This window comes from Diceros bicornis, chromosome 21 (assembly GCF_020826845.1).
Source record: "Diceros bicornis minor isolate mBicDic1 chromosome 21, mDicBic1.mat.cur, whole genome shotgun sequence".
Taxonomy (NCBI): Eukaryota; Metazoa; Chordata; class Mammalia; order Perissodactyla; family Rhinocerotidae; genus Diceros; species Diceros bicornis.
This window is the reverse complement of record NC_080760.1, coordinates 51,759,529-51,775,485: the sequence shown is the minus strand read 5'-3', so window position 1 is coordinate 51,775,485 and position 15,957 is coordinate 51,759,529. Positions and strand designations below refer to the sequence as shown.

Below are 15,957 nucleotides of genomic sequence, written 5' to 3'. Positions count from 1 at the left end.
GAGGCCACAAGCCTGCTCGGTGCTCTCCTCTGGCCCTCATTCATTAGTGGGCACCCTGCATGGGCACCTGCCCAGCCCCCGTCCAGCTCTGCCTGGCCCTTCAGTTGCTCCAGCTCCAAGCAAATGTGTCCTGACAAAATTATATGCAACCCCAAAGACTCGCCAGGGCTGGGCGAGCTACAGAGGAAACCAGGTCCAGGCGCCACCAGAAGTTCTGTTCTGTTAATGGTCCCTTTCTATGTCCACTTTCGACTCACGTGCGCCCCCAGAGGGAGAACAGGGAACAGTCCACGGAGGCGGCAGCCTGTGCCATTTTTTAGTATTTATCGCCCTCTAGTGGCAATGTGATCTCGTCCTCTCCCCTTTGCTGTGTTCAATTCAGTTGATTCTTCCAACATTTATTGAACACCTGCTCTGTGCCAAGTCCTGGGCTTGTCGCTGTGTGAGATGCAGAGGGAAAAAGAGGGGCCCCTGCCTTCTGGGCATGTGGGTCAGATGAACACAATTACACTGGCCTTGAGCGTAGAGGAGGGAGTGATTAATTCCGCCTGGGGAATTGGAGAAAATTTCACAGAGATAGAGACATCTGAGATGGGAGGCAAGATGGGGAGGGCATATCTGGAGAGAGAGCTGAGCAGACAAAGACCAGAGGTGCGTCTCCTAGAACTTGTGTGGGGCCCCGGATCAACAGTGGCAGAGGTAAGGGGGAGAGAGGAAAGTTGTGAACAGGTCTGGGGCGTGAGATCTGTGTTATTCACTGGGGTGATTCGAAGCTGACGCATGCTCGGGAACCACTGTTCTAGAAGATCTTTGTTAATGGGTGATCTCATGGTGTGTATGTGTGTAAGCATGCACACACATGCATGTGTATTTATTTTAAATGCTCAAATATTTTAACTATATAGCAGAATAGATAATATGACAGTTATACACCCATCACTCAATTAGGACACATGGTAACATTTTGCAAATTTTACTTCAGATGTCTTCTTTTTTTGCTTTTGTTCTTTTTTGTTTAAAAAATAAGGCATTCCAAGTAAAGGGAATTGGGACACAAGTAACCCGTCATTGTATCCCTTCCTTCTCCTCTCTCAGAGGACAGCGGCACCAGGAGGCTGCTCCATGCACGTTTATACCCCACTCGTGCTCTTTCCTTACAGGGCGCTCCAGGACCACCTGGCATTCCAGGCCCCCCTGGACCCGGAGGCCCCCCGGTAAGCCTAGCTTTGACTTCCTATCACCAGGGCCCTAGATGGAGCTTCATGGCCCATGGGAACCATGGACATCTTCCTGGATAGCCACCTCTTTGTTCTTTGTCCAAGACCCAAGCAAAGGACAAACCAGGAGGCCCCCTGCAGCCACCCCCATGCCTCTGGCTCTCAGGCCCTTGAGCCCCTTAAACTGGAATTATCATTTGAGCTCATGTAGCATGTTGGTTCGCTGCTTCTAGAGATGAGTAGAAGGAGGCGTGTTAGTCTGGAGTCACCCATTCAGTGTCTTTTAGCAGTTTGTGGGTCGGCTCTGAAGCACACAGAGGACCAGGGTAGGTATTATCAACCTTTCCCCAGCCACCCTGAGCCTGCTGGCAGGGGGTAGACCCAGCAATTGGCTGAGGGAGGCGGTTCACCCATCCCACCAGGTAGGAATGAATGAGGTGGTGGCCCCAACTGCAGACCAGACAAGCCGTGGACTTGCCAACTTAAAAAGTGTGACAACTCCGCCTTTCACAGTGGCCGGCACTAAGGACGGCCAGATGCCCCAGAGATATATCCACCCCTGATGTCCTTGTAGGATCCAGAGGCCTGAGCCTGTGCCAGGAAGAGACTTGGGAGAAAGGATCTGATGCTCTGAAGGGGTCAGACTGACTGTTCCCACGTGGTTCCATTTTCAGGGTTTACCTGGAGAGATCGGCTTCCCGGGAAAACCTGGGCTCCCCGGGCAGGTGGTGAGTGTCCTGGACCATCCCTACCTACACTCTTCCCCCTCTTCCGTTGCTCTATGGCGGGAATGGCCGGGTCTTTCCAGCTGGCCACCAGGGCTGCTTTCCAAAGCTGGGGACTCTCCGTGCTTTTTCCTCCCTGGTGATGGGGACCAAGGCCTAGCGATCAGGCTGACCTCTGGCTTCCATGGTTCTCCACGTGCTCCATATCCTGGGATTGTTCCCTCATGGGCCCCCCAGCCCAGACGCAGATTGGGGCGCCATCTCCCCAGGCCACCACCCTTGCTCTCATACTCAAAGTCAAATTCAAAAGTCCTTTGCTGTTTAAAGAGTGACTTCTTGTCCAGAAGGGATACCTACAGAGGGTAACAGACACAACGGGCATGGAAAAACTCTTTTTTCATTATCTTGACTGTGTCTCCTCACTCTCCAGCCAAGAAGATCCTGGGGATGCAGGGCCTTCTCATTTCTTCCAAGTCCTGAGGATGGGGCTCAGAAAACCTTAATGTCTCGCATGTGGTGGGTGCACAATGAAAGCTGGGTGTCTCCTGTCATTTTGGCCTGTAGCTCTTCAGGGCAGGATGGTAGGTGTGGCCTGTGAGCCTCTGATACCATGTGACCATGATGGACCATCACAGACCTGATGACGGCCCTCAGGGAGGCCCATGCACCACTTGGAGGGATTTCCTTACAACCCGTTCTCTCTCATGGGGCCAGCAGGTGGGGAAGGCCAAGGCTGGGGAAGCCTAGAGACTCACAGCACTGGTGGGGGATCCAGACACTGGGAAAGGGTGATGGAAAGGGAGGTTAATCAGATTGTGTGGCACACAGCAGTTGGGCCCCTTTTCAATGGACCACAGGTCCGTTGCTGGCTGTAGATGGAGGCACTCAGGAGTCAGGACCATGAATGCTGGGATACAAGCATTCTCAGCTCTGTTGGTTCCTGGATGCCATGCTGATGGGTATCGGACATAAATTCAGTGTTGCAGTGTACACTCTCAGGTGAACTGATCCTATCCTGGAGCACCTGGTCAACTGCAAAGTCACCAGCAACATATGTGACTCGAGTGACAGTTCAAGCACATTAACAATCTCATCTGATCTAATGGGTCCGTTGGAAAGTGTGTGTATCAGTGTGAACAGAGTGTAGCAGGAAGAAGAAACAATAGTCGATGGCATTTACAGCTTATAAGGTGACGTTAGGGCCACTGAAGGTTGGAAGCTCTGCTCCTGGCTATAGTATCTGCTCTTCATCAAGATCATGCTTCCATTGACCCGACTGCCCTTAACTCCCCAAACAAGACCTCTTTCTGCCTTTCCAGGGGCCTTCACTCCCAGGACTCCTGCTGTGGGAGGTGGAGCTCTCCTTTCAATGGGCCACCAGCCCAGGCTGGAGACACAGGGAGATATGAGTCTTAAATATGGTGGCAGGGGTTTCTCTGGACAGACGAATCACCACGTTTATAAAAAAAAATTAACTTCTGAATAGCACCTTCAGCTGCCAAAGCACTAATATGTGAACTATTCTGTTGGGGAAAAGAATTTCCCTTCTATCTGTCGTGGGAGAGTGTGTGGGCACTTGATGCATCATTTAAAGCACAGAGAAAAAGAAGAGAAAGCAACTTTGGGTAGTGGAAGGAACCTGGAAGTGGAGCCAGGAGGCCTGGGTTTACACCTTGTGGGTCCCCATTACCAGCCGTGGGACCTGGAGTAGGTCACTCAGCCTGTGGAGCCTTTATCTCCTCACCTGCAAACAACTGCAGCGAGGCCTGTCCTTGCCACGTTGTAGGTTGGGGGAGGAGGAAGCCTGCATGTTGTATAGGAAAGAGGACATGGAGCTCCTCATGTCGTCATTACAAATAAAGGCAGAATTGATTAATGCCATTAATGAGCATTTGAAGGGCAATAAGAAGGGAGGATACAGTGGGAAGGGAAAAACTGATGGCAAAGGCGATTATGGAGAGGAGAAAGTGGCAGCAATGTGGACAGTGCTCTCCCGAGGGGCCTCCTGGAAGCTGGAGGTGGAAACGGAGCCATCAGAGCCGGTTCAGTGGGCCGTCCTGCCCCCTCTCGCCCACCACGCATGTCCAGGGCCACTGGCTACTGGATGTCGGTTAGAGGTGATATTGATGTCCATCATAATGAATATGAAAAGAAACCCTGGTCCCACAGGGACCACAGCACCCTGGAGAGAGTGCGCCTCTGGTAAGGAGGGGGTGCCCATGCCTCCCGGCTACTGGCTGCAAAATCAGCTCCCTGGAAACAACTTAATGAAGTGCTTCCCACGCATGCCTCTCATTTCTGTCTTTTTCTGTCTTGGCCCAGGGGCCTCCTGGAAAGGATGGGTTGAACGGACCCCCAGGCCTGCCGGGACCCAAGGTTGGTATTCATGGTGTCAGCATGAGTTTGAGAATCCAATCTAAAATGCAATGATTGCCTGGTCCCTGGACCGGGACTCAGAAATGCTTGGATTTACGAGGTCAGATGTGGGTGAGCCCCTCATTTCTACTTAGGTAACTGGGGAAGGATTTGGAGGCCTTAGACTTTAGAATTAATCTGTTAGAAATATATATTTATTATATTTGCAAGAAGGAAACACTTTCAGGTACTCTTGCTAACATAATAAGAGACTTCAATTTTAAAACATATCCTGGTGGGGCTCATTAGAGTAGGATCATTAAGATAGGAGCCAGAGGTTAAATATCACAAAATTGGGAAGCAAATTCACAGCTTACACGCTTCACACGAACCATTACGAAACTATACAATAAATATTTTAACAAATGAACTTGCTTCTTTCATAGCATAAGCTCGAGTAAGCATGTCAACAGTCCTTGCAAGGCAACTTTTCAATATTATGGGAAAATTCGTCATCCTTTTCAATAAATAGACTCAGAAACTCAACTTTTTCATGACAAAACACAGAATAAGAATGGATTTAAATTAATTTTATGGGCATTTTATGTAAATATTCTCCATCCTTCTCCCTTATCTTTCAAGACAAAGGATAAGGGCTAACCAAGTGCTTCGTATTCTCAAAAACACTCGCGCAATATCTTCCTTACGCTACGTCTGTCAATAAGGGAAGAGCACCATTTCTACTCAATTGTTTTTATAAAATAAATCAAAAGTACAGCCGTCAAATATGGAGTCTAAGAGGTGGTGTGAGCTGCTATTTTTTGGTTTCTATGCTCATGCAGAATTAGAGTTGAACACCACCTGAGTACAGGTAGTTCTCTTCCTTACTGGTCTGTAACTAATTCCCAGTTTGTTTCCTCCAAGCCCCTCCCACCCCCCCACCCCCACCCCTCACCCCCAATTAACTTTTCTTTGCATTCCTTCCAGGGAGAGCCAGGAGAAAGAGGGGAAGATGGTCTGCCAGGGAAACCTGGCCTTCGGGTACGGACTCTGCCGCCTCCCATCGTGTTTGTTGCTCTAAATGGTGTATTCGGGGTTGTGTGTGAACTGCAACTGACGGAACGTAGAGTCCCTGTCAGCTGGGGTCTGGCAGGAAACAAATAGGATCATGGACAAGGGGCCGTTTGAAAGGGTGAGAGCAGGGCTGGGGCTCCAACAGGGAGGGTGACACAGCGTGGGAGTGGCAATAATGGAGAGCCCACCGCCTCTAGGACAGAGGAGCACGGGGACCAGTGGTTCCTAGGGAGACCTGGAACTGGAAGAGAGGTCCCCAAGAGAGCTGTGGCCTTGGGGAGAAGGTCATCGTCACTGTCTAGCTCATCCTGGCAGGGAGGGAGCAAGGAAGACACTACCCTTCTCTCTCTCTCTCTGTATCTGTCTCTCTCTCTGTCTCTCTGTCTCTCTCTGTCTCTGTCTCTGTCTATGTCTCTCTCTCTGTCTCTGCCTCTCTCTCTGTCTCTGTCTCTCTGTCTCTGTCTCTCTCTCCCTCTCTGTCCCTGAGCTTTGATCTCCCTCCCGTGCTCACTAATGCCTGACCCTGACAGAAAGCCAGAAGGCAAGGAATCCCGGCCTTCTGTAGATGCCCTCTGTAGAGTTCAGGCCAAGGGCTTCCAATGAGTGGAGATGTGTGAAAGTGGATCTGAGGGGGAAGTGGAGGCCACTCCACATGGGATTTGGAAAGGGCACCGCCTGTGAGTGTGGGGACCCCAAGTGCTGGCTTTGGATGACTGTCCCTCAGTGTCCAAGCTCCCTCCAGGATCTGCTGCTTCACTGCTTTCCTGACGGGCTGCAGGGTGTCATTTTGTCTTGAGGCCCTCAGGTCAACGTCTCAGATTTAGCCTGGGCTCACAATGCAGTGAGCACAGAAGAGAGAGGGCTGGACCGTGTGTGTGTGTGTGTGTGTGTGTGTGTGTGTATTCTGGGGAAGCCTGTGCATACATGCACCTGTGGTTCTGGGGGAGCCTGTGGACAGAGAGGAGATAGCGTGGGGGGCCCTGCCCCTCCCTCTCTCTTTTCCCACTCTAGCGCAGTGAGCAGGTCTTAGTCACCTCTGCTCCCCAACTTGCAGCCCACAGTCAGGCACTTGGTGGGTACTCAGTAGGGGCTTACTGGATGGAGGATGGATGACAAATTCTGCCCGGCAAGAATACAGGAGTGACCTGGACTCGGCACAGTGGTGACCTTGCCCTCTGGAAGGGCATGACCAGGTCACCTTCTGGCTGGTGAAGGTTCTGACAGGCAAAGTCATGGGCCTAGGTTCCCCGTTGCCTTGCCTTTTCATAAAGTAATCATTCTTTAGAAGACCAAAATAAAAGGGAGCAGAAAAAGCACAAGTTAAAATGCACCCCAGCTGTCCCAAGGATGCCCAAGTTGACTCAAATGTGGAAAGAACATCCCGAGATCCACTAGGAACCTCCCATTTCTTGGATTCCAGATTCTAGGAACTCAGGCCTCATGGTCACCATTCGTGCACAGTGAATCACCCCGTTGTCTCGTACAAGCACGGCGGTGCTTCATATTTTAGGAATCAACATTGTGTTTTTAAAAATATTTATTGTGATCCCAAAATCATTGAAATGTAATTTGCTGTGTTTCATCCATGTGTTTCTTGAGGTGGTTGTGTGTGTGGGTGAATCGTATAAGGCCCTTATAAGCACCCAGGCAGCCTTTCAGTGTTTGACTAATTGGTTGAAATTCAATCATTTCCAGAATGGACTTAAAGCATTTGCATTGATTTGCTCTTCTTTTCCATTCTTGACTTCATGGATTTTGTGAGTCAACCATACCTTAGAATTATGTTTTCTCAAATTTATGAATTGTCAAATCCTTCTGGGCTTATACCATATGAATTTCAACATCCTATTCAATAGTCTTTAGAAGCAATCTATTCCCATTGAGTTCCCTGCATGGTTCTGCAGATGAAGGAGATCGATTGTGAGTATTGGCATGAAATTAGAGGTGTCCTCGGGGATTTGTTTAGTCATTCCATCTATGTTTTATATTTCTGATAATCACTAATGGCTGAAAGATTCAAACAGAGAAATCTTCAAACAGAGAAATCTATTGCTACGTCTCATGTGTGCCATTTTTGTACAATTTCTAGCACGATATGTTTAGAACATTTCTCTAGAAGGTTCAAAACTATGAATTTCTGCAGTCGTGATACTTTTACAACATACTCTAGCCTCAAAGGGGCCCTGGCATGGGGTCTTGTTACTTTATTTTGACAAAATGCCCCCTAAAGATAAAAATCTTCCAAGAAGATTATGGACACATCATGGACGGCAGGTTTATGAGTTCACTGAGGGAAGAGAGCTGGTTTGCAGGATGAGCAGACGCATCACCCCCTGGGCTCATGTCAAGAATTCAGGATGTCGCCCAGTTCTCTGTCCATATGCCTTTGCTTAGGGTTCACCTCACGAGTTCAGGAAGCACTTCCCATGGTCTTCAAAAATGCTTTCTAACCAAACCCAGACCCTCAGCACCTTGCTCAGCATATAATAAGCAATTGCCGCTGCAAAGGTGTTACCATCCTAATAGATTTAAAATGACAATTTGAGTGACAAGTATTTGCACAATTCCGGTTAGAGCAATTCTTACTAATTGTGCTTGTAAACATTGGGAATTGATGGGAGAATTGGAACGCATCTAGAATTTCGATATATGTTGACTCCAACGTTGATTCCCATGGTGGCACCAAAGCTGCAGAATAAAATGTGCTTAATCGTTTAATGTTAAAAATGCTTTTGGTTACTTTTTGCATTTTTTTTGGCCTTCCTCTCTGATAAGTGTTGGTGGTAGGGGCCTTCACTATCAGTAGAGTCTGGCATGGCTGCAGGGAAAATCCCTATGTGCGTGCATAGCCAATCACTCATGCCTTTGTTCATTCGTGTGTCCATTTACTCATCAGAAAACCACGTTTCCTTATGGAAATCTACATAAAGTTTTTTTTTAAATAGCATAATGGATGTTATAAAGAAATTATCTTTCAAGAAGTTAGTGATTCTCAAGACACATGGTTGGTTAGAAATTTCTGTCCCTCTGCACCGCCACCACCACACAGCTCTTTGCAGCAATGATTTACAGGGACCTGGTAAGCACAGTGGCCTGATGCTTTGGGATCAGAGAACAAGCGCCTTTGGTCCTGTGTCCCCCACTTCACCTGACCATGACAGGATAGTCAGGAACCTAATGGCTGAGGACAAAACTTCACCCTAACTACTAGAACCAGAGTATACCTGTTTGGGACATACTTTCCAGTTAGTTACTTTCCAATATGTTTGAATGTCTAACAGAATTTCATCCAAGACTTGCCTTTATTGTAACACTATGGGAGAGGGAGAATGAAGCTCTTACCCACCTCTTACCATGGGGCTGCCTGTGTTTACCAAAAAGTCTGGACAACAACCACAGGACAGCCAATCAGCTTGGATAAGTCCATCAAAGCTTCTCCTGCATCATTGGACCCAGCATGGTGTCTGGCTTTCCCTAAAGTGCAATAAAACTCAGAGTTGGGGTGGATCTAGGAGTTATAGATTCTGGCTCATCATTGTTTAGAATTGTAAGCATTTAGATTCAAGATGAATGGATTCAACCTGTATAAACTCTGTCAGGACAATTCCAGAAGTTGTTTCTTTTGGGGGAAGCAAAAAACAGTATGAAGAAGTGTGGAACCTCTTTCTCCAGAAATGCTCAACACTGTGGTTTCCACAGCCTGTGTCTCTTGGGCTGTAACCATGCTATGTGTTTGAGGATGAAGAACTGTGGTTGGCAGGTGCTGTGAATGTGTGGGGCCAACTGGGGAATGACAGCCATCTCTGTAAATGTGTGTGGAAAATAATGGGATATCTGTCTGTTATTCTGTCTCCAGGGTGAAGTTGGGGAGCAGGGCCTGGCAGGCCGGCCTGGGGAGAAGGTCTGTTTGTTCATACCTTCATTCATTCCTTGTGTTCTTCATTCAGTGCATTCTTTCACTATTATACACTATGCCTTGTATCAGTTATCTTCTGGGGGCACACTACATTCATTTATTTACCCAATAATGATCAGCGTGTCCTATGCATCTGTCACTCTGTTGGGCACTGGGGTCACAACCATGAACCAAGAGCTATTGAACAGTTGCAATGAGTGGTGACATGCAGGTGTGGGTGGGAGGGCATAGGAGAAGGCCCCTCACTCAGATTTGGGGAATGTCAGGAAGGATGGTGAAGAGGTGGCATTATGGCTGAGTCCTAGAGGACGAGGAGTTAGACGCCAAGAGAGGTGAAACAAGGGTTCCTGGGAAAGGGAACGGCCATAGTGGGAAAGGGAACGGCCATAGTGGGAAAGAGCTTGGGTACACCCCAATGAACAATTTCTCTAGAATTCCCGTTTCTCCGCTAGTTTGCTTTCCATGTCACCCCCATCAAGCCAGAGATCTCTGGGGAGCAGGAGAGTAGGAAGCAGAGGGCACATGTCCCGTGGTGTGGCTCACAGGGGAGCCTCCTTATTGAGAGCCTAATGAACAGAGGCGCCATGTTGTTTCCACAGGGGGAGGCAGGGCTCCCGGGTGCTCCAGGATTCCCCGGCGTGAGGGGAGAGAGAGGAGAACAGGTAAGTGGCAGCAACTTCTTCCTACCAAGGCCACCTCGCCTGTGCCCATGGAAAGCAGCCAGCTCCCTTTGGAGTCAGTCCCTTGAGGGGAATGGGTAATCTTGGCTGGGCTTCAAGGGTATTTCCCTGGGGTTTGTGGAAGAGAAAAGGAAGGGGAGTGGGCTGCTCTGGTCTGTGTGTTGCACTGAAAGGCCAGTGGCTGAGCGACCTCTCTGAAGAGGGTGGAGCGTCTTTAGATGAAATTGATGGGACTGGGGTGGGGGACGTCTTCTGTCAGGTGCCATGTGGGAATTAGGTGCTTCACACTCAACTGACAGAAAGCCCTTGGAGTTGAGCTTCACTGTGGCATTTACTGATAAGGCAAGGGCAGGTCAGAGAGAAGAAACGGTTTTGTCCAAAGTACTAGTGCTCTTACCTGGGAGAGGCAGGCGTTACACTCAGTTTGAGTTCTAATGTTTTCTAATTTCATCTTTTGTCGTAGGGAGAGAAAGGTGAACTGGGCCTCCCAGGACTGAAAGGTGACCAAGGTGAAAAGGTACGAGCTGCTGAGGCCATACTATCATCAGTTACATTAGTTGCAAAACCTCCCTCTGTGTTTGTGTGCGTTGCCTGCAGTTCAGTGGAGAGACCACCATTCTTGGAGTCAAAGCGAAGGCCTGGGTTATAATCCTGGTTCCACCTGCTAGGTGGTTCTGAGTATCTTATCTGACCTCCCTGTGCCTTGGCTTGCTGGCCTGAAAATCGTTCTGCTAATACCTCCTCTGAGGGTTGTTGTAAAGCGTGACTGATATCCTGTTCATGGGATGGGTTGTCGCAGACTCACTATGTGCCAGGACTGCTGGAAGCACTGCACGTGTAGTGACAGCTGATCCTCGTGGCAACTCCGAGAGGGGTCACGTTATCAACAACATCCCTGCTTCGTAGATGGGGAAACTGAGGCACAGAAAAGCCAAGTTGCTTTCCCAGGGCTGCATGAATGGAGTGCTGTAGAGTCAAGACCTGAGCCCTGACTATCTGGATCCAGTGTCCCAGCTCCTAACAGCGCCATGCCTCTCCCGTGGGTGCCTGAGGAATGGAAACACCCACCCAGGGGGGCCATGCATTACCCCTTGTCCTGCACAGCACTGTACAGGTCACCTCACCATCCTGAGGCTGCATGTTCTTCTCCTGCAATTTCCTGCTCTCCTCTTGCCCTCGTCCTTTCTTGGCTCCAGGAGGGGCCTCCCATTCCCCCTCTGTCTCTAAGGCTGAAGCCTGAGGGCTTTGCTCCAGACAGACCTGTGATCTATAAATAGAGAGCCTGAAATGGAAAGGGCTTTGCGTGGGTAAGCCATTCATGCCTGCTGCTCTCATGGACTTTTTAGAAATGCAATTTTTATTTGAGAAACTCATTTCCAGGATGCAAAGGACTCAGCGAGACCATAAAGCCCCTTTTATTGCTTTGGCAGAATTTCCAGGGCCTCAGCAGAATCACATTCAAGCTTCCAAAGAATCTAGCCTGCCTTTCTTTTCCTCCAGAGAAATATGTAATAATAGATAATTCTGGTCAAAAAATCCAAAGTAAGACATTAAAGCAACATCGCCCCCTTCTGACTGTGCCTTGTGCATCCCTGTCTCTGCTTTCCCATCCTTTCCTCCCCACCCCCCACTGTGAGTATTTAACAACCACTACTCAGCGTCTTGGAAAGTAGGTGTGACAATGCACCTTTGTCCACAAGGGCTACTGAGAGTTAAACTACTCCTGGAGGAGCTGGGATCTGAACCCAGGCCTATCAAAGTGACTCCAAACTCACAGATCTTTCTCTAGCCAAGCTTCTTTCTCCCAAGTTAGAGAGCTGCTGGGGTCTTACCCACCTTGCCCGCTATTCCTTCCTTCCCTACACAAGTGACAAAGAGGAGGGTCTTCCCGAAAGGCAGTCTTTAGGCCCTCGAGTTGGAGACACCTCTCCTCCAGTCCTCTTCTTGTAGGTACCCATTCATTCATTCGACTGGGAAACACTCAACTTTGATCATTTAGACTTTTTAATACGGGGTAAATTGGTTTAGATGAGATTGGTTCTGGAGCATGAGGTCAGCAGTGTCAGGAAGAGAACTGGGTAAAATCAGGTAATACAAACGGCATGGAGAACGTGTTGTTCTTTCCGAAGCTTCTAGAACTTTAGTCAGGGCAATGCTGCCAGTAGTGTAGAGCCTGGATTCTGTGTTTAAAACCAGGCTCAGCCATTTGCTGGCTGTGTGACTTTGGGCAGTTGAATGAGCGTTGTCATGTTTCAGCTTCCTCATCCATGAAATGGGAATACTAAAGTCTCTACACTGTGGGCATTGCTATAGAGAATAAATGAGTTAATACATGTAAAAATGTAAGCCAGTACCTGGAATTAAGTACTATGTAATAATGGAAATAATGATAGGAAACAATATAGCTACTTTTATTGTCCTATTATATATCCTATTATTGTTTACTAAGAGCAGCCTTGTCCCTCTCTAAGCCAGCTTGGTTCATTCACCTGTCCACTAATAACCATGTGTGGACGGCCTGCATAGACCTAACCCTGGGCTGTGAGGAACACCCCTGGGCATAGACATCCATGTCCTGGCACAATCGTGGCACACGTAGAATGATGGGCTTGGAGACCACGTATGCTCACTGTGGTTCCTTCTGTATGGAACAGCCCAATGACCTCCTTTCCTCAGGGCAAATGTGGTAACAATTTCCTCCTTGTTGGGCTTCTGCTGCAGATGGTCTCACTGAGTCACCAGATGATGCTGTGAGTTGTGGGTACTATTATGATTATTTTGCAAAGAGGAAAACAAGCCAAAAGAGGTTAAATAATGTAGAAAATGGTAGAGTTAGGTTTCAAGCTCAGGTGATTCAGGTCCCAAGCCTGTGTTGTTTGCAGGAATGTCATATTGTCCCCTCAGGCCCCTGAGAACAGCTCGTCCCCTTCAAAGGGGGTGGGACGGGTCCCAGTGGCGTCTCTAGGGAGCTCAAGTCATCGTGCTCAGGGGCGCAGTGCGGGATGTTTGCTGCGGCACTGCTTATGGTTGCATTAAGAGGGCAACAACCGAAATGTCATCAAGAGGAGGATGGATAATGGAGTGCTGTATTTCCATATGCACGACGGAATAGGCTAGAGGGATACAAATGATCTACAGCTACTCGTATCAGCATGGATGCTTCTCAAAACATAAAGTTTTCCTATGTCTGAAATATTTTATAATTTGGAATCTATCTATCTGTCTACCAAGGTAGATGCAGGTGGGTGACTTGGGGAAAGGTGTCCCAGGAGAAGCAGAGATGGTTGGCAGGAGGGTTAATGGTCATTTATTTTCCATTTCTTCGTCTAGGGTGAAGCTGGTCCAGCAGGCCCCCCTGGATTACCTGGAACTGTAAGTCACTCTGCTTCTCATCCTTTCACCTTCTTTGAATACCTAAGGCATTGGGACGCCCCCTTCCCACACACACATCACTTAGTGATAAACATCTTTGTAATAGAGTTTGCCAATAGCTCGACCTCTTCCTAGGTTTTGTAATCTAAATATATGTAAGCTTCTCTGAGAGCCAACTTGTGCGTGTTGATTATTTTATTCAGCAAGCACAATTACTATTTATCAGATCAGTGGCTGGACACTGAGAATACATACTCATCTGTTACATATATGGAGACTGAGGTCCAGAGACAAGAAGCAGTTTGTCCAGGGTGAGACTGCAATATGGACATACAACCACGACTCACGCTTCCACCTGTGCAGGTGTGAGGGTGGGCATTGTGAGTTGGTGCTGAGGAGTGAGGAAGAGCTTGGGCTTCCAAGCCAGAGAAAAGTAGGTTTGAATCCCAGCTCTGCCATTCACTGGCATAGTGGTCTTAGATATGTTATTTAATTTCAAAAAGGAGGTCTTCTCATCTGTTAAGAAAAAATATTATATCCAGCTATCTTGTACATTTGTACTGAAAATTAACTGAGATAATACAAGGTAAATAGCACAGTTTCTGGTACACTAATGAATACTAAATATAAAACAATTGCTATATACATATGGGAGCATATTTTGGATTTTTTTTTCCACTTTACTGTTTCTTCTCAACCTTGATACTCTGTGTTTTGATCTGTTAATTTCAGGGAGGTTGAGCATGATGTCTGGTGCTGGCCATGACTGGGCAAGGAGGGATTGTCAGTCACTAGCCAAAGCAGGGATTGGCCTCAGTCTGCAGGCCAGGAGATGAGAGAGCCTGAACACCCAGAAATCCCATTTGCAGTGTGACAAAGAATTTTTCTCTGTGCTTTTTATGTATGTTAAATCATTATTCCACAGCTCCATTTCCTCCCCACACACATGCCCATCAAAATGAGACTCAGCCATTCTGTAAGGACATTAGAAGAATCTCAGAATCAAATTTAGAGTCAGAACTGGTCATATGAAAATTTTGTTTAGGACTGGTAACATCTAATGTTGGCAAGCATGTTGGTAAATGAGCACTATTATTTAGTGGGAGGGCAAATTGATAATGCTTATTTGAGAAGTTACTCAGTATTAACATATCATAAAGCTTATGAAAGCTTTCTGTTAGCTTAGAAAAACTCCATTTCTACGCATCTGCCCTAGAGAACTATTTGCATTACGTGTATTTTAAAAAGCTTGTACAAGGATGTACATTATGGTGTTGCTTATAATGAAAAATTACAGGCAACCTACATGATTGTAAGCATAGACTTAAGTAAACCACAGAATGTCCATATCATGGCATCCTATTTTATAAAAATAAACACACACACACACACTATGTATATGGCCTTGAAAAGATGCAAATACTCAGGAAAAATTAAGTGGAAATACTAATTTATAATTCATTGTGTGTGTAAAGGTGAAGACCATGGGCTCCACAGCCCACGTATGTGGTATCGGTTCCTGCTCCAGCGTTCACTAGCTGCCTCAACTTCATTAAGTAGCTTACTCCTCTGACGTCCAGTCTTCTTATCCATAAAGCAGAGCAGAAACAGATAATATCCCTCTTAGGGTATTGTGAAGAATGCACAAGTTCATACATATAAACAACCATAAGTAACAGTGTATTTGCTGTTACTATTTGTACAACTCTCATGCAGAGTTATGTAATTCTATGCATTCATAATTGTACGGAAATATAGGGAAAAGATCTAAAAGATGTGCTCAACTGAAAAGCAGTGGTCTCTTCTGGGGAAGAACATGGGATTCGGGACGTGGAGGGCAAGGTATAGGAGACTTCTTTTTTTCCTTTCCTTTTGAATTCATTGTGTTTTGGGACTAGAATCCATGATGTCCTTCTGTCCATTCACTGTTTTTTTCTGAGCACCTGCTGTGAGCCAGGCATTGGCAAGGTTTGGACCCGATGGAACTTACAGTCTAGTCAGGGAGATAAACTCTGGTCACATAGGGGCCCAGATAAACGTACATTACAAATTGTAGTAAATACTATCAAGGAAAAGAAGGAGGTGCAGTTAGGGAGAATAACAAGGAGACCTAATTTATATTTGAGTGGTGGAGGGGGAAGGGGGATCTCTGAAGACATGACGTTCGAAAGAGCCCTGAAGGATGGGCCGCAGTTAATTAGGTATAGGGAGGAGGAGAGTGTGTTCCAGGTGAAAGGAACAGCAATACAAAAGCTTTGAGGCTGGAGAAAGCATGACACCTGGGAAATATTAACTGAAGCATGGGTGGGGGCTGAGACTTAAGACGGGTCTTTATCTGTTGAAATAAAGAGTTTTGCACAAGCTCGGCTCTCCATGCCCAGAGGCTGAGCCCTCTACTCTGCGTTTCCTTCTCACCTGCATCCTTGCCAGTAGACGTCTTGAAAAGGAGACACCAATGGAGGGATCCAGTGTCCCAGGCATGGCTCTAATTACCTGCATGGATGATTCCATTTCCGCCCCACAACACCCTGAGCGGAGAACGTTTCATCCCCATTTTACAGATGAGGACATAGAAGCTGACAGATGTCTGAGGTCACGCAGTGTTAGGTGGGGGTGAC

General features: G+C 47.3%; 1 protein-coding gene across 1 annotated transcript in view; it reads left to right on the top strand.

The window, feature by feature from the left end:
• Positions 1-15,957, top strand: part of COL22A1 (collagen type XXII alpha 1 chain) — a 268,070-nt gene that overhangs the window by 144,428 nt on the left and 107,685 nt on the right. Inside the window, exons 23-30 of the mRNA XM_058564983.1 lie at positions 1,161-1,214; positions 1,892-1,945; positions 4,265-4,318; positions 5,285-5,338; positions 9,228-9,272; positions 9,887-9,949; positions 10,431-10,484; positions 13,298-13,339. Of these exons, the coding sequence (XP_058420966.1) occupies positions 1,161-1,214; positions 1,892-1,945; positions 4,265-4,318; positions 5,285-5,338; positions 9,228-9,272; positions 9,887-9,949; positions 10,431-10,484; positions 13,298-13,339 (420 nt within the window). The remainder of the gene's footprint in view (positions 1-1,160; positions 1,215-1,891; positions 1,946-4,264; positions 4,319-5,284; positions 5,339-9,227; positions 9,273-9,886; positions 9,950-10,430; positions 10,485-13,297; positions 13,340-15,957) is intronic.